This window comes from Myiozetetes cayanensis, unplaced genomic scaffold (genome assembly GCF_022539395.1).
Source record: "Myiozetetes cayanensis isolate MyiCay16 unplaced genomic scaffold, myiCay2020 scf5-8, whole genome shotgun sequence".
Taxonomy (NCBI): Eukaryota; Metazoa; Chordata; class Aves; order Passeriformes; family Tyrannidae; genus Myiozetetes; species Myiozetetes cayanensis.
Genome location: NW_026087742.1, coordinates 32,139,582 through 32,162,075, shown reverse-complemented (window position 1 = coordinate 32,162,075; position 22,494 = coordinate 32,139,582). Strand labels below are relative to the sequence as shown.

The following is a 22,494-nucleotide window of genomic DNA, read 5'->3' as shown; positions in this document are numbered from 1 at the left end:
GAGATATCCTTCCTTCAGTAGCGTTAAGCTGTTAGATCAATTCAGCTGTCTCATCTTACATCTTCCATTTTTATGCAGGTTGTTAGCTCCAGCAGATGGATAAAATATCTAATTTTTATCCGTATCATCTTGAACTTCTGCAAGAAGATTTAAATGTGTGAGCTGTTCCTTGCTTTCAGAGCATGAGTCAGCTCAAGGTTTGACCCATTAATCTTTCAAGAGTGGGAGAGGAAAAAGACTGCAGCCTTTTCTGGCTGTTGCATTCCTCTTACACAAAGGGGATGCTATGGGTTTCTGTTTCTGATGTTTTCTTCTTTTGTTTCTAATGTTGCTGTTTTCCTAAGGCAAAAAAGTAGGGTCCATAGGAGTGAAGCAGTGCCCAAAACAGCAGTGAAGCCAACTGGCCATACTCAAATTCGCAAGACCAGATGGTGTGCTGGAGGAGATGGCCAATGTCATTGTGAGGTTCCATCATCTTTGAAAAGTTACGGGGATTTGGGGAGGTTTCTGGTGACTGGAGATGAGTAAAGGTTACGCCTGTCTTCCAGGGGGGCAAGAAGAAAGGTGCAGGGAATGACAGACCAGTTTACCTAACCTTAGTCCTGCGAAGGTGGTGGAGCAAATCCTCCTGGAAGCCATGTCCAAGCACATGAAGGACAATAAGGCAATTGCCAGCACGTATTTACCAGGTCAAATTGATTGTTTTCTACAATGTGATGACTGTGTGGACAAAAGGGGAGCTCTGAATGCTCTAAAGGTTTTGCAGAGCTTCTGATATGTCTTTATGTAATATTCCTACACTCAAATTGGTGTCATACAGCTGGATAAGTGGACTATAAGGCAGGTGGAAAGTTGGCTTGGTTCTTGTTTAAAAGAGTGATCAGTGGTATAAAGTCCAATCGGCTGCAGGTTACCAGTGGCATCCCTCACGGATTGGTACTGGGGCCAGCACGATTTAATGTCTATTACTGATGACCTGGATGATGCAATGGGGGCAATCACAGCAAATCTGCAGACAACCCTAAACTGAGGGTGAATGGTTGATACACTGGAGTTCAGGACTTCTATGCAGTGTCACAGGCAGGTTGGAGGAATGGATTCACAAGAACTTCATGCAGTTCAACAAAGCCAGATGCAAAGTCCTGCACTAGGGGAAAAACAGCTTTATGCAACTGCAAAGGTCAGGGGTCAACAAAGGAGCCCACAGTAAAAAGACTTGGAGGTCCTGGTGTGCAGCAAGTGGAACCTGAGTCAGTAAGTAGAGTGGCCTCGAGGCAAAGAAGGTAAACCACACGTGAGGCTGTTACTAGCAAGAGTTATTAGCCAGCAAGTGAAGTGGTTCTTCCTCCCTCTTTGGCACTTGTGAGACCACAAGCGCCCAGTTTTGAGCTCCCCAGTACAAGTTATGCTGGACTAAACCCAGTAGAGAGACACCATGAAGGTCAGGGGACTGGAGCTTATGATGTATGAAGACAACCTGAAAGAACTGAGTCTTGGCCTTAAGAAAAAGCTAAGGAGGGAGCTGCCTAATGGAAGGATGAAAACAAAACAGATGCACAAGGAAAGAATGAGGGGCAAAGGAGACAAATTGAAGTGTGTGAATTTCTGACTAATTACAAGTTAAAAAGAGATTACCATGAGGCTAGTAAAACACTGAAAATAGGGACCCAGAGTGACTTCAAAATCTCTTGCATTGAAGGTACTCAACTGGATTCAATGAGGCCTCGAGGAATCAGCTTTAACTGGTCCTTCTTTGAGCAGGGGATAGAGATGGTGAGCTTTAGAGGTTCCTTCCAATCTACATGATCCCATGATTATGTGCAGAACTGTGCCTGGAAGAGAATGAGTGAAAGGAGTGAGGCATTTACTTTCAACCCACATATATAAAAAGTATTTCAATGTCCCTGAATGATCCAGAAATATTCTGGTATGCATAAGAAAACCCCAACAAACCCAAACCAGACCATCTCTTAAGATCCCATGTCTTCAAGGCATTCCAGAATTTTTTTGACATTTATTATTGCAATCCTATGAGAACTCACATTTGGCAAAATCTTTACATATAGATATATCTAATCCTGCCCTCTCAAGAACCCACCATGTGCTTTTAAGACACCTCTAAATCACTACTTGAAACTCACTGTAGATTAAAAAAAAGTAATTTTATTGTTCTCCTGTTTTCCTCTATGCACTATGTCAAGGGCCCTATTGTTTCTAAGTTAATATATGTATGGTGTTTATACAACAGTATTATACTAATTAAACAAATAATGAACTACAATAAATAAAATATTTTTTCATAATTTCCCTCTAGGATGTAAGAAATGCTTCTTCCATAACACTGCTGAGAAACTGAGGTACAGAAAAGCAGAGAGGCTTTCCAAAGAGAATCTCAGCAGAGCACAAATTTTTAAGCAAATTATCTGAACTTCCAAGCTTGTGCTCAACCACACAACTAATTCTTTAAACAAATGCTTGCTGAAGTGCACTATGACATTTGGTAACTCAGCTCCTTGGTATGCCTGCATTTCATGTCTTTCAAGAAAGCAAAAAAGGCAAATGGTTTAGACTAAGAAGTGTACAGTGAGGCCAGCAGGATCGTCAGTGGTGAAAAGAAGTCCTCTAGCATCCAGAAGATAAGAGGAGGCGCAGATCTGCCTGGAAGCAGCAAGCTGATGAAGGAGACCGAACTGGTTGATTTTGGGTGAGGAACCTTTCTGCACGCCAGCCAAGAAGCACAGGCTAGCTGAGGCTTTCACTTTCCTTACGATTTAGCTGAGCCCTGTGATGTAGATGAGCAGTGGAGCTGGACGTGCAGCCGGCCATCTGGAGCGTGTCAGCTGGCAACTGCACGGCGAAGGGGGGCTGTCTTCTCTCTGGTAGCTCAAGGGCACCCACAGGGAAAAGTTGAAAACCCTCACCACTGAAAACTTTGTGCCTGCCCTTCTTTCAACAAATCCACGGCAGTCGTGATTTAGTCTTAATCATAAGATACCAGCCTTTTTTAAAAAACATCCTGTCATATTTCAAAAACAAGCCTGTTTATTTTCCCACAAACACTTTTATCAAAACCTTGATCTCACAGCACAGAGCTGGGCAGAGCTTTTAATTGTAAACTACCACCTCGTGCTGTGTAATGCTTCACTGGAGCCTACAGTGCTGCATAAGAAAAGAGAGACTGTTTATTGCTAAAAACACTATAGTACATGCACCATCTGAAGTGTATCTCTCCTCTTTTATCTCAGAAGTTTATGCGAGATGAAATTTTGCATCCAGGGCACGGCTTACCTCTGTCACTGCCCTCAAAGGTTTTTTGAGACTGGAATGTCTCCCTCAGGGAGGGAAGACTTGTTCCTGTTCCTACAAGAAAAGCAGATAAGATGCTGTGCCTGAGGGGAGATTACTTTTCCCCTTTGTTAGCAGAGGGGTTTTTGTTTTGTTTTGTTTTTTACTGTTCATAATTATTATGACTCTGGGACCTGTGGTTTCTGAAATAAATAAATAAAAACCTGGCAAGTGCACTTATTTCATTTACAGCTGCAGAAGCAGCTTGCCAGGGAGTACAGAAGCAGGCAGTAAAGCAGAGTCTGTATTTCTTATCCGGAAATACTCTTTTCGGACTGCAGGACTTCTGTGGAGCAAGAGAGCACACAAAAAAACCCCAAAACTTAGGCAGGAGATGGACAGAGGGGTCGGTAACACCCGTGGCGGCAGGGGCTGCCTGTTTCTCCATCACACGCGTGCTCGGGCTGCGGGCAGAGACAGGTAAGTGCCGCTCCGCTGCCGTGCGTTTATGACGGGGCTAACCCCAGAGTGAGGCGCCGGCCGGAGCGGGATGCCCGGGTGGGAAGAAAGGGAAAGCAAAGGAAAGCAAAGGGCGCTATCCCAGCGCTGTAACCGCTCCGCCGGCCCCCGGGCAGCGCGGCCGCTTTACGGCACAGCCGTTCCGGCCGGGCCGTCCGTGCTTTGCGGCTGCGCGGCGGCGGGAGGGGGGCGGGGAAGATGTCTGAGCGGGGAGAAGCGCCGGCGGCGGCGGCACCGGCGGGGGAGATGCCGGCCAAGAAGCAGAAGCTGAGCAGCGATGAGAACAGTAACCCTGGGGACCTGTCCGGCGACGAGAACGTGAGGCCGGGCGAGGGGTGGGGAGACAGATGGAGCGCGGGGGGGCGCGGTGAGGCGGGAGCGCGCGCGGCGGGCGCGGGCCTCGCGGCGGGGGCAGGCGCGCGGGAGCGCTGAGGGGAGGGGCCGCTCCCCGGCCCCGCCTGAGGGGACATGGCCCGGCGGGACCCTCCGTGTGCTCCCGGCTGGGAAAGGGGGCGAGGGGCACAGGCAGAGCGGGGTGTCAGTGCATCTCCCGCCCGCCCCGCCCCGGCTCGGCTCGGGGGCCGCCCCGCGGGGCCGCCGGAGGGAGGCCCCGGTGGAAGAGAGCGGGGAGAGTTTGGGGGAGAAACACTCGCTGTGCCTCACGTGGGTGAGGGAGGATTTGAGGCCCGAACTGTGAGCACGCTCTGCCGCGAACTCTGTTACAAAACATCAGACTTCATTCTTTTCTTAAAAATTATTTTTTAATTTTTGTTTTTAAATTCTTCCTGCAAAACAGCAGAATTTTCCATCGTCCCTGCAGTTTTGCATCGCGTGTCTTCACTGTCACGTTGTAAAGTAACACGCGGCGCAAGTTTATGTTGTGCAGCCCTCGGGCGAATGAGGAGTAGGAGATGGTGCTCCTAAACTCCTGTCAGCAGGAGAAGGCAGCAGGCGATGGGGACTGTAGTCTATAAGTTAGGTAAAATTGTAGTGTTCCGAGCAAAGGTAATGTGATTGATATAGAATAACTTTATACCTGAAAAGTAAACTTCGTTTAAGATAGTGAACAGTCACTTTATGTAGGTACTGGTGTGCAGGGTGTTATTTGTCTTGGTTTTATGCAGTGTGGGTTTTTTCTTCTGGTTAGAGCACTTCTCCAGCAAGTGAGGGATCTGGACCACATCCTCCACAGCCTGTGGAAATGCTGCTTGTGAGGTGACAAGCAAGTTCAAGATGCTCCATACCGCTGCTGCTGGTTTTGTTTTTCTGTTGCTCAGCAGCATTTGTGAATCCAAGTGTAATTTGATGACAGATGTTCAGGTGTGCTTTGGTGTCAGTTTTAGACTATCTGTGACCACAGAACACATTGCTCAAAGACGTTTCGGATGCCGCATCCCTGGAGGTGTTCAGGCCCAGGTTGGATGGGGCTCTGAGGAACCTGGTCTAGTGGGAGGTCTCCCTGCCCACAGCAGGGGAGTGGAACTAGATGATCTTTAAGGTCCCTTCCAGCCCAAACCATTCTTTGATTATATGGTTCTCTGATGTGGGTTGTCTCAATGGTGAAGGGATTCCCTTTTCAAGAGCTCCACTACTCCTGAAAGATGAGGGATTCTGTTTAAAAGTTGACATAATAAGCAATGCAACAGCAAATTACAAACACAACAGAATTTGACATAATAACAGCATGAAGTGTTGATTTGGAAAAGGTAAAGAAAAGGTGTGTTTTGTTCCACAGGTATCTGTGCATGTTTGTCCTTTATGTGGTACTTGCAGATACCTGGTGTAGTTGTGCCACACTGGGTACCTGGTGTTCTTAAATTGACAGTACCTGGCTAGTCCACAGGCAACTTCAGTCTTGTCAAGTATTAAAATTCTGGCTAGCAGGTGTGCTTGGGAGATGACAATTTGGCAAAGTCTGAAAATTTTAAGGGTCACGGAGAAGAACCTGGAAAGCGTATAAGTTGTTAAACTTGGTTGCACATATTAGGGAAAAGTTGGCTCTGTTAGGGGTGCAGTGTGAAGGGAATGACTCCAGATTTGGGCAGTACAGTGACAGGCTTGTGTGGCATTATTCTTCCTTTTGTTCCTCACGATATCCTGATTTTCGGAGTTGTTGGGCAAACAAAAACCAGTATACCTCTACAGGTTTTTGGTGATACAGACATGAAACTGGGACAAAGAATAAATTCTTGTTGGGAATTGGTGTATTAATGTTTATAGTTGACCTCATTCTGTATTCCTAGTGGAGTTCCTAATGCAGCTTCATATTACACTTAATCTCTTCCAGTGACAGGCTGTTGTCTGCCTCTGTTCCCCTTAGTTCAGATCTAGAAATTACATGGCCTCGGGCTGAATCGTTTTCCCCCCACTACTCTTGTCAGAAAGTGGATGGACTACCTTGCCAGAAAAAAACCCCGAAAAGTTGATTTTTGACAAGTTGAATGCATTCCTGTGGAAGCACAGGGCTGGCAGTTGTGGTGCAGGTGAACTGTGCTGCTGTGGGCAATGCAGGGAAAGGTCCTTTTAAGTTGTGTCCTGCAGTGAGGCTGCACATGAAACTATGGTTTCTGTCAGTTGTCCAAAGCTGAGCTAAAATCGCTCAGCAGCTGGATGGGTTGTTTTGTGTATCCCTTTTTTTATTCAGTTTTCTCCATTCTTATCTTAACTCTGGCTGCTAAGGATTGGAGGGCCAGTTGGATTAGTTAGCTGATCAGAGCTTCCAGTGGAAGCAAGTATCTGTGAAAGACCAAGAGGGGGAGGTGGGACTTCCTCTCCTGGTGGCAGTGCTGGCTTGCTGCAGAACTGTGCTGTGACTGATGCTGGTCAGGGTGTACAGAAGCCTCACAATGGCTCGGTTCTTGGAGTGCTCAAGTACCATGTTTTTTACACAACTCTTCCCTCAGTACTTCAGAAGTACTCATTTCACCTGGATCAAAGATGTTTTCTACGGGAAGCAGCTGCTTTATCTTTAGACATTTTCTTGAGAGCCGCTACCAGTATTCTGAAGAAACTTCACTAGATCACAGTTCATATCTCTCCCTCCTGGATTAATCCTCATGTGACTCATGTTCTGTTTCTAGGGAGGAATGCTGTTACATTAGCAATAGATTTAAATACTTGAGTCTAAATAACACCAAGTCCTGGGAGGTCTCCTGTTTTTATGTAGGAGAATAAAAAGGGAAAAAGGCCAAGTGCTGCAAGATTAGTTGAATTTATACAGCAGTTAATGATCTCTTTATGACATTCTATATAATTTGGAATGTTTTCAGGATGATGCCGTTAGTATTGAAAGTGGTACTAACACTGAACGCCCTGATACACCAACAAACACTCCTAATGCACCAGGAAGAAAAAGCTGGGGGAAAGGAAAATGGAAGTCAAAGAAGTGCAAATATTCCTTCAAATGTGTAAATAGCCTAAAGGTAGGTATGTATGAGCTTCAGCATGGGAATGCTGGGTACCACTTGCTGGCAGTAATGTTAATGGTGACTGTGAGACGGTGTCAAGATAGATACTCTTAAATATATGTAAGTGTTATGTTGTGTTCCATGCTGATTTGAAGGAAGTGCCTTTCTTATTTGGAGTAGCTGAAGTTTTGAAGAAAAAAGATACTGAGAAATAGGAAACAGTAGGTAGTGCTGTAATTAACCCCATTTTTGTACAAGTTTGCAAAGTTATGTGTGATGTTATAATTATCTATTTCATTGAAGCTATAAATGCTAGAGATAAATATAAGAAATCGGATAAACAAATTCAAATAAAACCTGTGACAACTCCATGCAAAGCACGGAACCTGTACAGATTTTTCTACCTGTTGAAATATATTAAAAAAAACCCAAACAAAACGACCCTACAGTTTTGGAGTAGCTTTCTCGTCACACATACCAGGTCAGGTACTGGTATTTTCTGTCCTCTGGCAATTACTGTAAATGCTATATAGTGCAATTTGGTTAATTTACTGTGAGTGTTGTGATTATGTGTTAGCACCTGATCGAGGTAGTGTTTATCTTCTCACACAGCAGGTAATGGTCTTAAGAGATGTGTGCATTCATGGCCTTTACTCCCTGTTCTGGTGTTTTAGGATACTGCTGTTTTCTTCTGCAGTGATGACAGACTGTGGTGAACTGAATGAGTTTTCTCATTCATTATTATTTTACACTACCAGGATGTTCTTTTTTTCTCATTCCTCAGCCTTGTGTGGGATATTTATGTGACAAAAGCTGTAAATATGCCTTGCGATTTGATTTTTATAAGATTTCTAAATAAAGATCATGTCTGGAACAAGATGGGAGTTTTGTTAAATTTTATATTTAGCTAGCGTGCAGCTCCATAGTAGATCTTTTTTCTGCAGAATTGCTTTAAGAGGTTTTTGTCATTCCCCCACGCTTGACTGTTGAGCTGCGCTGACATACTGTTTCAGAACTTTGTCTTCAGGCTGCCTCACTGCAGTGCTGGTGTATCTGAGTGGGAGGGGATGAGAGGTTTGGATGATGGAAACGTTCTAAAGGAGCTTTGCCACGGGAGAAATTGTGATATGAAGTTACACTGACAAAAGAACCTGGGAAACAAATTGATCTTATTGTGTTCTTGAAGTATAAAAATTATCTCCATCCCTCTCAGGGTGTAGGAGGAAGGGAAGTTGTTTAATTTTCACCAAGGTAGGCAGCAGTTCCTGTGATTCGCATGAGTCGCCCCCGCGGATGGGGCTATTTGCGGTTTCAAGGCATACTTCAGACACAGACATGGGCCTTTGGCACCCAAACTTTTAGCAAGTTCTGAGTTTTGTTACTCATATTTGTTTTCTGTCTGCAGACAGAAGGGATTAGTACTTTTCAAGTGTCTTCTGGGAAAACAAAACGTTCCCTCAGCTCACTGTCAACCCAGGCCCCACTGTAGGGTGACCTGAAAGACTGCCCTATGAAGTTAAGCAGTCCCTGACTTCTCTGAATTTGGATCAGGGCCTGGGAACAGATTCCTGTGCAAGTGGAGTCAAGCTGTGAGGGAGTAAATGTAGCATTTCAACTAAGTGGGTATTTTTATTAGCTTTTTTCCCTATTTCTCTTTGAACTGAAATTAATAATAGATGTGCATGTTACAACAAAGACTAGGTAGCGGCCAAATTTGATTTTTTACTTTGTGATTGAGGAAGCCTTTCTTCTTTTCTTTTTCCTGTTCTTCCATACCAGTTTTGCTGATACTGTGGAGATAAACTCTAGTGACTGAATACTGTATGTGGATTTAGGAAGACACTGGTGACTCTTTGAGTATCACATGATATATCCCTGAGTTTATATGTCTTTGAGCTATGCTGTTAGATGCCTGTATTGAAGTTAATGAAGGGTCAACATGATTTAAAGACATAGAAATTAATATTCTTTAGGGCTATATAAATTATGTGTTTTTCCACTTTCATACTCTTGGTTTTCCCCTCTTATTTTGCTTTTTACTTTTTTTTCCTCGGGGAAACAAAGAAATATGGCTATTACTGTCTGCTTTGAATGTTAAATGGTTATGATTCAGCCTGAAAAACTGAGCACTTGCTAAATATGCTTTTTAAACACTACTTTGGAAGTTATTTCGGGTGAAATTTAAGCATCAAGAAAACAAAAATATAACTTGGAAAATGACAGGAAATAAAAAGCTGACTTTTATTTTTTCTTTTTTCAGTACTAAGTTACTGTAAGATGTACTGAAAAATCTTTGCTCTCTGTGGGGTGAATGGAAATAGAGCTTGTAAATTAGCATATACAGCTAACAGTTACACATCCTCATACATCCATTTGTGTTTTGATGACAGATTTTTCACCTGAAAGCCGTATTTTGCTTTGTTGTGCTTCCTTTAAAACAAGGCAATTATTTGCCCTACCCTTTGCTTTTGCTTAGGGTGTGGCTTAGAGGTTTGTAAGCAGCCTGTTGTTGTCTCTCCTCCTCGCTGTCCCCTGACCTGGGAATCGGTATCCAATGCCATGTCTAGCTTGTTGATGTGTTAAGGAAAGGTAACTAAAACCACTGCCCCTAATAGCTTGTTTCCACTTCTGGGAACTGGAAATGCACATGTGGTTAGTTGGTTCCCCGCTGGCCATGTGGGTGACAGTGTATTAAAATGTGTTCATGCAGGTGATTATTTTTTGTGTTGGCTTAGTATTTAAATACTTCACTGCTTTCAGTCTAAAAACAGGTCTGAACCTGAGTTTGTGTTGAGTGAGTAAGGGCAGAACTAACCATTGATGGATTATTTATTTACCTTCATAGCAATCGTAGGTATGTTTTCTCCCCTGCCTTCTTTCTCTGGTGCATGAAGAACTGGAGTACTTCAAGTTTTGTGCCCTTTATTCATATTAGGGACAACATGGTATATCACAGTTTTACTTTTGGACCAGCATCTGTGTCACTCTTCTGTGTACAAACCAGTGTCAGATTTGCGTGACATACTTGGCATCTGAGCATAACCATAATGTATGGCACCTAGAAATATAATACTTTGAAAAACCTGCTTCATTGTTTAGTACTTGGGACAAAATTTAGAGCAGACAACTATTTTCAAAATAGCTATGTGCTGTCTCCAACCAGTAAGGATATTGGTAGTTTAAATGAGAGCATAGCTTCTTCAGATAGCCTACTATATTCCTGCAAGAGCCTCTGCCTGGCTTCTTCATCCATCAAACACCAGCAAAACTGCAATGTGTACACTTAGGTTCTTGGAGATTGTAGCACTTGGTGTGAGGAATGTAGTGTGGGTGAAGTGAGTAGATTAAAGACATTTGTCTTGCAGAGTAATTTTTCCAGGGAAATAGGTTTTCCTTGAAAAAGCTTACTGAATACTTCAGGTATATACATAAATATAAAAATACAGAAACTGTATAGCCCTCTGTTTTATCTCTCTACTTATCCAGGGTCTACTTAGGCTGGGTCCTACATATAAAATCGGAAACTTCTTGCAACTTATGCTGGAAAAATATCCTGTCTTGAGGGCAAAAAACATACTGCTCTTACTTTTCCTATTTAATACAATTTATCAGAACCAGGGCACATGACAAAGAACAAGGTTGTTCCAGAAAAACAAGTGCAAACCCTACTAATATGTCTGTAATAAAGGAGTAAAAACTCATGCATTTTACCTGTGTTACCTTCATGCGATGAGTCAGAAGCCCTCAGTATTCACCAGTATGAACTCTTTCAAGCAGAAATTCAAACCCAAACAATTATTGATGGAAAAACTTAGGCATTCTGAATTTGATCCCTCAACCATTCTTTTCAAAGAAGACTTAAATACTCTCAAAAATAAAGGCTACAAAGTAAAATTCATAGATTTATGGCACACAAAAAACCCATGGCCTTGTGTATGCAATTTTATGGCTTACAGTTTATCTCATTCTTCAGCTCTAATATGACTATGATGCTTTACAGATGCTGAATACCTACCTTTTCTTTCTGTCCTGGGGTCACTAATAACCTGGCTACTTGTCCCTTTCCTAGTATCCCATATCCCTCGTCACATAAATCCATTTGTTTGTTCTTTAACGTTTTGATGGGTAATACTTTGAGTTCAACTTTGATTCTTTTTAATCTGTATTCAGCTTTGAAAGTTGTTACCTCTCTTAAGAATTGCAGGAAGGCCTTCATGTCTGAAAGATTTTCTCCCTTCTCTTTCTAGCTCTTATAGATACGTCTGTTAATAACAGATACTGCCTTTCTCAGTAAATAATGCTATTTTAAATTTTTTCCAGACTTCCTTTTCTTTTTCTGAGTGGTGTTAGACTCCCTAGCCACACCCCCTCCTTGAATTTATTCTTTGGTTCTTGGATAGGCCAGAGCTGCCAGGGCCAGTACTTCTGGTGTTGTCTCTGAAGCATTGCCATTTGAGGGCTGCTTAACAGCCGTCATGAGACACTTCCTTCCTGCCTGCACTGTCCCAGACAGTCCCCTGTGGGGAGGCACTTCAGTGAACATTATTCTTGCTGAAAACATCCTGTCAGGACAGGCCAAAATACTGTTATCAATTATTAACAAGCACCACCGTATTCATCACAATTCATAAACATATCTACTTTTTCCCCCCCTCCCTCTCTTATTTAAACTGATGTGAGCTGTATAAAAATAATATTTGGCATTTCTCTGGTAACTGTTTGTGGAGGTGATCGGAACACACTTTGTAGACATGAACTTTGCAGCAGTATTGTGACGTGCTGGAGAGAGTTCCTAATGTCTGTGAGGAAGTTAAAAGACCTAACTGTAATGAAATAATTAAATGTGACCCTTCTCCATCCTTATACCAGTATAATTCTTCTCTGTTAAGTTACAAATCCTCGTGTAGAAGTAATTGTAATGATATAAAATGTGTATAGATATGACCTTAGATGCAGAGATTGCCTTGCTGAAAATTGCAAAACAGAATAGTAGACCTGCAAATATAAGTTTGGGAGTTCTGCCAGTTTCTGGCCATAACTGAGACAACAGTTCTTCCCCTCTAAGAGCTTAGTGGGGAAAGAAAGGGGAGACATATGTTTGTAAGAATATTCCTTTAACTTTCCTTAAGACAGCCAAGTTAAAATGTGATGTTACCAAACTATCCTTTTAAACTGTTCACTATCTGAAATTATACTAAATATGAACCCAGTAGTTTGAGGAGGGAAACTTCTCAATTAAACTGTTTACCACCACAGCTGAATTTCACAGCAATTATATGCCTGTGGGTTCTGTTGTTTTTTTATCTCTAATTTTACTTTCCATCTCTAGGAGGACCATGGCCAGCCGTTGTTTGGAGTCCAGTTTAACTGGCACAGTAAAGAAGGTGATCCTCTTGTTTTTGCCACTGTAGGCAGCAACAGAGTGAGTAATCTCTTCTTCACTATACACACTTCCATGTGGTTCTCCATGCATTCCTTTTTCCAGCCAGTCCTGTTACCTGTGTGTAGTGTGGATACAGAATACTTAATATAAACAGCTTCATTTCTAATATATGTAGCATCTGTTATCTGGGACAGTTGCATCCTTTGGTTTCTTTTATGAAGTCATGTGTTTGCTATTTGGGAATTAACCCATGTCGTGAAGGAAAACGTCTGTCTGTAATATGCATGTGGGATGAGGGACCGAGGTGCATGAATGTATCTTCTCAATAAAATTACTCTTCATAAATGTTACTGTTTTGAAAAGGCCATACACTCCAAAAGAGGATGAGAACTGTCTGCCATGACTGTCTGCAATGATGCCAGACAGCTCAGTAGGTAAATTAATGGCCTGTGAGGAGTGAGTTTATAAGCTTTTTCTGAACCAGTATCTATGTCATTTCAGTCTTGAAAATAACTCCTAAAGTGCATTCTTTGTGGGTGTTGAGAATAAACAAGCCTTTTATTTCTAGGTTTGTTCCACCTGGCAGGTCACCAAAAGTGCTAAACTAAGTTTAAGCAAAGGATCAATGACTCATTAAAAGACCAGGTCACGTTTGAGATGGCTGCAGTAATGCTTCTAACAAGAGTCTATCTTAAGACAATTCAAATAATAGACTTTTAAATCTGGGAAGGACAGCTGACAAGTCCTGGAGTGGTGCTTTACTGAAACATTTCCACCTGTTGGAAACAAATGGATAATGGATGAGATCCAAACCATAGAGGCACACTACCTCTCCCCATCAGGCAGCCAATACACAGGTGCAAGTGATTTCCTTTTGAAATGTCACAGGTAAGCAGCAGTCACACTTTCTTGTTTTTGTTTTTTTCTCCAGGTTACTTTATATGAATGTCATTCCCAGGGAGAAATCCGTCTGTTGCAGTCCTACGTGGATGCTGATGTATCCTTTTAAGTTAAAACCCCATGTATTTCCTTCTTCTTTATGAAAAGTAAGGAGTTTCTTTTAGGAAAAAGCATACAAAGGTTTTGTCTGTGGTTTAATACTTTGCTCATTTGGTGCATTCCTTATGTTAGGTCCAAGTCTTGCCTCTTTCCCACATCCTACAATCCCTCCTATTGAAAAAATGTCAAAAATGCAGACTCATGGACCATACTGTATAAAAATATTTGAAAACTGATTCTCCGTCAGTTTAATCTTCCCAACACCAATATTTGTATAATGTTTCACTGCTTTACAGTGGTCTCAGTTTCTCTATGAGTTGGATCTGGGTTTAAAGACTAAGAATTAGGGTTTATGCCCTGAAGCATTAATGACATGTGTCGATCCTTTGCAGTACACAAGTCAGTAACTTGTGAACTCAGTTTTGATTCATTATTCCCAATCTTTGGATGTTTTTCGAGAAAGAGGTTCAAAGGTGATGCCATGACAGAGAAGGTGTTCCTTGTATGTTATGGAACAGAAGTGAGGAATTGGCATCTGTAGAAAAGGTGATGTTGCTGGTATTTGCAGATGTATAATTGAATGTGTCTTTTTCTTAATTGGTCCAGCAGAGACTCCTGGGCACTTGGACAAAATAGCAACAGGTTTACTTAAAATAAAATCACATTGTTTAAAAAATAAATCTCCTGTTTGTTCTGTATTCCTTAACATAAGATGTTGTAGGCAGATGAAAATTTCTATACCTGTGCGTGGACATATGACAGCAATACAAGCCATCCTCTTCTGGCTGTGGCAGGGTCCAGGGGTATTATTAGGATAATTAATCCCATTACAATGCAGTGCATAAAGGTGAGTATTTACAACTTTGAGATACACACAGGTTGTGTTTCAGTAAGGCAGGAAACTTGTGTCTTCTGAGTACATGTAAACATGGGGGAGATGGTAACTTGGTCTCTAAATTCTATCCCAGCACTACGTGGGCCATGGAAATGCAATCAATGAACTGAAATTCCATCCAAGAGATCCAAATCTTCTTTTATCTGTAAGCAAAGGTGAGGAAAAAAAACCTCTTTTGTTTTTGTATAAATCAGGATACTTTGGATTGGAGTTTGGTCTAGGCCAAAGCCTCTATGAATTTTTTTATGAATGTCACTGAACAAGTTCACCTTGTAAGATGAGAGCAAATCCTGCTTTCTTATGGATGTATATCTTGGTATCATTAAATCCATGGCCTGCAATAACCATAACTTCACTGTGTTGCAACGGCATTGTGAACAATGCTGCTTTTTAGGAAGAAGAATCATGAGCTTTGGGTTTCCTCTTTACTTTTTCTAAAAGTTGAGTTAAATTTTTCCCAGTTGTTGAATCACGTTGCCATCTAGTGGGGAAGTCTTAAGGTTGCAGACAGCAAGACACCATGGTGTGTGCATGGGGAAAAACCTGGATTCTCTGTTGCTTGGGAGCTTTAGTTGGACTTTGTGTAAAAAGTTAATTAGTGAAGGGAGTTTTTGGTATGGTGTCTTATGGGCTTGTCAAGAAAGTTTTAACAGTCACAGCTTCCTAATCTTGACAGTTTTGTTAAGTAAGGGAAGGATCTCCCCAAGAGCTATCCTTCAGGAATGCTCAGGCTGGAAGCACATAAGGGGACCTTTGACTTTAGCGTATTTGGAGTTATTGATGAAGCTACACGAGAACAGGAGGTGGGAACTTCTCTGATGCTTGCAGCTGTCAAGTTGGTGCTGTGGGTCTGTAAACATTCAGTTTCTTGAGTTCTGTGTATTTTTAGGGTCTCCTTTTAGTAACATTTTGACATTGGTCATAGTACTACAACTTTTAATGTGCAGTCTCTGGACCAGGTACTATCATGGAGAAGGCATGAGGAGGTAGGAGAGTACTTGAAGTCTTAAAACTGCTTGGTTGAGAGATTAATAGAAAAAGAGGAAAATATTTGGGACTGTGTGGCCTTCTGTGTCCCTTCTGGGACTGTGGGTGTTGCTGTGGTTCAGTGCAGTATACTTGTGGAATCCAAAATGGATATACACTAGAGGTTTCCATTTCCAAATGTGAAATACACTAAAGGTTCTTAATTAGAAATTGTAAAAACTCTCTTTAAACAAGTAGATTAGTCTAATTGACTTTGGAATACATATTGTCTCTATAAACAGTTTTTCCTATCCTTACAGGCTGTGGTTGATAAAGAATAACACTTTAAAGGTTAAAAAAATGGAAAATCAGAACTTTTCTGAATGTTGATCTTAAAATGGCTGAAAGGAATTCTGGCATTTCTTGGTACACAAAACTGTTTTTAAGTGAAGACTGAATAAAAGCATATTTGTTCAATATCAGACATTCCTTTGTTTTTTGGATGGTCTAAAGGTCCAAGTGTATTTTTGCTAGAAGCTGTACCTAGGGGAGGGGGTTGGCACACTTTCTCAATTACTAAATTACCAATAACAGTAGTTGAGTTATAATGGTAATTTTAGTTTATACAATTCTGTTGCTTCTAACAAGTGAAGAGAAATTAAGTGCTTTTCTGATGTTTACATGAACACCTGTTATTGAAAGTGGTTACGCTGAAATATATTATTCAAATGCACATATAAAAAGCAGCATGTAATTTTATTTGTTCTTTATAGATCATGCATTGAGACTGTGGAACATCCAGACAGACACGCTGGTTGCAATATTTGGAGGAGTAGAAGGGCACAGGGATGAGGTGTTAAGTGCAGTAAGTGGACTGTGGGGCAGTGATTTAGATTTACAAAGGGTAGTAAGCAACTTTTTATCCTCTTGTGCACTGTTTTGATATTTTCACTACTTAAAAAAATCCCATTGGAAGTGCATAGATACTTTTTTAAGGAGATAGACAAGTGTAAATCTAAAGTATTTTGATTGATCTGGACACCTCTTGCAGACAGGACAGGTGTTCACTTTCTATGTGCTTAAGTAGCTAGTTTTCTCACAGTGCAGCCTTGAAGTGAAAAAAAGAGAACTCAGTGGGTCTAGAAAGAGTAAAAACTTTTCATGATGGTCCCACTTTTGAAGTTCTTGAGGTCTTACCGAGTCAAAGCAGCATAAGCAAATAAACCTTGAAAGACATGGTTGTGAAGGAAAGAAGTTATTTGAGTTGAACTATTTTTCAGTGGCTGTGAACAGCCATCTGATACCTAGCAAATATCAGCTAGATTAGTTAACTTTAATACACTGCTCTTAAGAACTGTTTCCATTCCTGTGGTGTGACCTGAGGGTGAGGAGTGCATCTCTAGGAAACCTTACACTGTATTTATTATTCACCTATGTTGTAGCCCTGGAATTCTGCCAGAGTTGCTTCTAGGGAATTTCCTGAGAGATGAGAACTAGCTGTAGATTCATTGTCTGTCACTGCTGTTGATTATGCCTCTCTTTCTTGAGAGAGAATAAATACAAATATTAAGAAGCTGTACTGCTTTGCAGTGAGCTGGATTACATTCTTAGTATTTTTCTATTTGAGATATGGAGTTTTACTGCATTCTCTACACAGAAAATGCTGTTTTGATGGAAATGATGGAATAAAATCTGACTTTATATAATACAGCCTAGGCTGGGGGTGCTCAAAATTATTTTATATACATAGGATTATGATCTTCTTGGTGAAAAAATCATGTCCTGTGGGATGGATCACTCTCTAAAACTCTGGAGAATTAATTCCAAGAGAATGATTAATGCTATCAAAGAATCTTATGAGTACAACCCTAATAAAACCAACAGGTACGTAGTCTTCATCTTCTTGACTGTCTTGGCAAAACATAAATACTCCTATCAGTGGTTAATTCCTTTCTAAATTGGGAGTTCTTGGGAATAGTGTGTGACCTAGATATTGTGCTGGGTACTGAATCTCTCTAGAGTATGTGTCTTATTGATGTTTGCTTCAGTGGAATTTTATTAAATTCAGATTCAAAGTTCTGAGACTTTTATTTTAAAATACTTTAATTATTTCTTATTTACTTGACTAGAAAACGTCTAGAATTACTATCTTTAAGCTTGTAATTCATGTGTTTCAAGTTGTCAGTGCCTTTTTCATCATCTCATTTTAAAATTTCTAGAAGGGAATCAAATCTGTGTAATTAAATGTGGCAAATAGTTTTATATTCAGTAGTTAATTATTGTATGTTATTTGACTTTGGGGTGGGGACAAAATTTTACGTAGTAATAACCTTAATTTTCATCATTCTCTGATTTGACCTCAGACATGAGTAAATTATTAAATAAACATAGCAATTAGATACATGATAGATAAATCCTCCATTATGAAGTTCCTCAACTTTTTAATCTTAACTTCCAGTTAAACCATTGAGAGAATTGAAGAGTCTAAAACACAGTGAACATGTTCAGCAATGAGACTAGCTGTGAAAATACTCTCGCTTTTTTTGGTAATGTTACCAAATGTTAAATGATGCTTTTTTTAGCGTGCTTTTTTTAAAATGATGATTTTTTTTTTTTTAATAGTGTGCATTTCTATTTAACAATTTAGATGTTGCAGAAGCAGCATCAAGAAAACTGAGCCTTAATTCTTGAAGTATTTGGTGACAGGAGCTATATATTCAGCATCTGAAGGAGTGGTTTTGCTCAGCACTGTCTCTGCACAGTCTTGTACATGGGAAACTAGTTATTTGATTAGCAATGAGGATGAGAACAGGGACTATTCCTCGTATTAAAAAGAAAAAATCAGCATATGAAATCTGCTTTGTTAGAAAACTGTTAGAAAAGATGGGCTTATTCTTTTAACATCGTGATATGTTAAAACCAGCTATTAAAACTTAGACTTTTGCTTTTGTTTTTCTCAACCTCACTTGGCAATTTTCTCTATAGGCCTTTCATTTCCCAGAAAATTCACTTTCCTGACTTTTCTACAAGAGACATACATAGAAACTATGTTGACTGTGTACGGTGGCTGGGAGATCTAATTCTCTCCAAGGTAATGTTGCAGGTTTTTCAGCTACATTACATTTATTTGCTTGTTTTGAGGATCCTAAACAATAGACGTTCTACTAGCATTTGAGTCAGGTTAAATTACTGTCCTGTGTCAGATGATTTTGTGGAGTGTATTGTGAATTTTGTCAACTGTCAGGATGTGTGGATAAGCAGCTTACACTTAAAAAGTAAAATCATTACTACAGTTGTACCTCTGCTAAAGGTACAGGTTTACTAGCTAACCATAATCTCTATGGAACACATAGAAAAAAAATCTACAGATGCTCTTTAGGGATCCTGCTGTAAAGGGTGAGATGAGGATTACCATAACGGAGTAACTTTGACTAATGTGTTGCATCCACTATTTACACTGGCTTGCAGATGTTAAACCAGGCAGTCCAACTGCCTTGATGCCAGCAGTTGGTGAGTTCACGGTCCTGTTAGTCAAAGGGTTTGAGTAAACAGTCCTTAAATCAAGAAGAGTTTAATCTGCCTATGAAATTGTGTTTAAGCACATCTGGTTGACTTGCTCTGAAGTGGGTGAGGGAGGGCTCCAACAGTCCTGGTACCTGGCAAAGCTGTGAGGGCATCAGGTTTCTAGTGAAGGACAGTGATGTGGCTGTGATCTAAGGACAGAGTGAGATTTTTGGTTGTACTTTTTGTAAGGTCATTGGGGAAGCTCTGAGATGAAGTGTTTGCTTAGAGTTGCGGTTAGACTGATTGTACAGTATAAATTGTAAATATAGGTGACTTTTTTTTTTGTTTTACTCCAGTCTTGTGAAAATGCCATTGTTTGCTGGAAGCCTGGCAAGATGGAAGATGATATAGATAAAATCAAGCCCAGTGAGTCAAATGTGACCATTCTTGGAAGGTTTGATTACAGCCAGTGTGACATATGGTACATGAGGTTTTCAATGGATTTCTGGCAAAAGGTATGTGTCAGCTTTGACTTTTCTGTGTTTGAAGGTGCGTAGTTTTTCATTGATTCCATGTTTATGGGCATAGGAAAAGTCTTGGTTCATGTGATGTTAAGGAACAGAATGGTTTGCTATAAGGGCCTTTCTATGAAGGTGGAGGAGTCCCAGATTTTTTCATTCTGGGTTCTGCCTGATAGAAGAAAATTCCACCAAATAAATACTTATTTTCCACCAAAGGTATGGTTACTGATACGTTCTTCCCCTATCTGCAGGGATTCATAAAATGTAAGAAAGGAGGCAGATTTTATAGCCTTTCTAACCCCTCCAGCAAACTCATTAAGTCATTCATGCTTAAACATTCATGCACAATATCAGCTGTAGAGCCTTTATAAAATTCTGACTTTGTTCTTTGAGAGAGTATTTTAAAACTTCTTTATCCTCTGCTTTCTTTTAAAGATGCTTGCTCTGGGCAATCAGGTTGGCAAACTTTATGTTTGGGATTTAGAAATAGAGGATCCTCATAAAGCCAAGTGAGTACTTTATTTTTGTTAAGACGGGGAGTTGTATGACTTTACTTTTTCCTTTACTGATAACTATAGAAATTCTTCAATACTAGTTTAATACTAGTTATGTTACATTATATCTAGTAGATAAATAAACATGAGCCCCTGAAGGTTAACTTTTATCATACTTCACTGATTTCTAATTTACATTAGAGAAGTGCCGAGAGGCCCCATTCAGACTGTGTTGGGTACCATGTGTAGATACAGTAAAAGGCAATTTATTTCTCACAGGGCTTACAAACTAATTGGGTGGAAATCTTGCAAAGCAATTAAGAGAAGATGTGCTGGGTGGGTGTAGCACATCACAAGGGTTGAGATAGCTGAGAGGACCAGAGTAACAAGAGTGTGGACAGGACAGAAAGAGTAATGAGTACAGTGTGGAGCAAACTGTGGCTTTCCAGTTCCTCACCTGCGTAGCCTGGCAATTTTACAGCATGTATTTTAAATATATCTACAAGTACGTATACATGTAGATAGATGCATATAGATAGATACGTATGTGTGTAAACATACAAATGCAAAAAAAAAAAACAACCCAGAAACAAAAAAACCTCCAAAACAAACCCACTCCCAAACCCCACTGTGTATAAAAGTATATATGCTATATATAAAAAACCCTATATTTTTATATACCCTATATAATATATTGTTCATACCTATTTATATATAATTCATGTAAATATGTGCATGTATACATTAATGTATGAATTTCCTGAAAATGCTGCAGTCTTTAATCACGCAATTAAAATATTTTATTCCTAACTGCTGGGAAATAACATTGATTATGAAGTCCTAATAATGTGATTCAATTAGCTTTCAACTGCTGGGAAATAACATTGATTATGAAGTCCTAATAATGTGATTCAATTAGCTTTCAATCTTTTCTTGAGTGAAAATTGGGTGGATAAATAACAACAGTGGGTGAACAGTTAAAATACCACTTTCCCAAGTCCACATCTGGAATACAAAATACACCATGCAGGCCATAACTGTGCTGCCCTTCAATTCCTCCTAGGTCACATAAATAAGGGATTGGTGAAATAGTGCCCCATGATATTGTAGCAAGTGCAGATTTAACATTGCAGCTAAATAATTTTCTTTTATTCATAGGTGCACGACTCTTACTCATCCCAAATGTGGTGCTGCCATTCGACAGACCAGTTTTAGCAGGGACAGTAGTATCCTTATAGCTGTGTGTGATGATGCCAGTATCTGGCGCTGGGACAGGTTACGATAACTTACTTTTTCTTAATTCATAGTAGAAAATATATTTTCAAATTATAATATAGTCTGTTAACTTGCTAGTACAGTAGATGCATTTAGTGTAGACTTTCTCGAAGGTTCAGCAGGCTGGAGCTGAACTTAGTGATGTTTACATTCTGTGTATTGTTCTGCTTGAAATTGCTGCCTTTAATAAAAAGAAGTATTTTTGTAAAGTTTTCTGAATTGTCCATTTTAATTATTTCCCACAAGGAGTTTTCTCTTATGGCCTATGAAATTTCTTTGTGTACAGCTATCACACAAATGTATGACAGTTTGCTCAAAATTTTGTATATTTATGCTTGCAGCTGTATTTGTGCCTTTTTAAAATGAAAACCTAATGAAGCTATTATGCAGAGACCTCACAAAGGAAATGCTACACTTAAGAATATAGTATAAATAAATGTTAAATAATTTCTAAAAATATTTTGAACTCATTCCTTAACTTAGTTGCACATTGAAATTGATTTACGTTTTAATAATCTCAAATTAGGATAAGCTTTTCACCATTTCTGTTACTGATTAGGGGAAAAGACCTTACTGACTTTTTTTTTTTCTTTTGTGGATCACGTTGCTCTGCTGTTTGAATTCTGTCTGTCTAGTCTAGTTACTGCAGTTATCTGAAAGTTAGTTCTCAGAAATATATTTTAAATGCCTCTGTCATTATTCCCACATAACCTCATCAATGCTTTACTTGCCTTAGGAATAATGAATTCTAAAATCAATACTGTTTCTTGTAGGCTTGAATTATGTACAATGTATAAAAATGTAAGGGGAAAAGTGGGTAAGATGGCAGACATTATTAGCAGTGATCATCTGTGTTCAAAACACTTGTGTGTGTCTTGTCAGCACATAGTTGGAATGCTCATGTTTGTGTTCTGGAAGTGGTCCAGGGCATTGCGCAGTAGCCGTGTGTGCCTGAATGAGGAAGAAGGTTAATAACATTTACTGAGGCTGAACTATTTACATACTTTTTTCCCTACCGTGCCCTTCTTATCCTTCACCATAACATGTTACTTGAGAAGAAGTATGAAGTTATTATGTAAATACAAGTACACTATCACTGTGTCCTTTTCTGATCAGTAGATTAAGTTAAGTAGTCCTGTCTGCTGCTGACTTGTCAACTGCATATCTGACTTTTATCTTTCAGGACATTGTTTTTTCCTGTTGGTTACAATTTGGGAAGTTTGTAAATGCTCTGTCTAGATTAACT

The 22,494-nt window shown here is 40.1% G+C and overlaps 1 protein-coding gene across 1 annotated transcript; it reads left to right on the top strand.

The window, feature by feature from the left end:
* Positions 1-3,984: 3,984 nt before the first annotated feature.
* Positions 3,985-21,460, top strand: EED (embryonic ectoderm development). The gene is made up of 12 exons (XM_050333152.1): positions 3,985-4,122; positions 7,074-7,226; positions 12,541-12,633; positions 13,526-13,591; positions 14,315-14,440; positions 14,562-14,643; positions 16,228-16,319; positions 17,205-17,338; positions 18,440-18,545; positions 19,315-19,473; positions 19,915-19,988; positions 21,132-21,460. The coding sequence occupies exons 1-12, from the start codon at positions 4,003-4,005 to the stop codon at positions 21,256-21,258; spliced, it is 1,332 nt and encodes a 443-aa protein (XP_050189109.1). The 5' UTR covers positions 3,985-4,002; the 3' UTR covers positions 21,259-21,460.
* Positions 21,461-22,494: the final 1,034 nt, after the last annotated feature.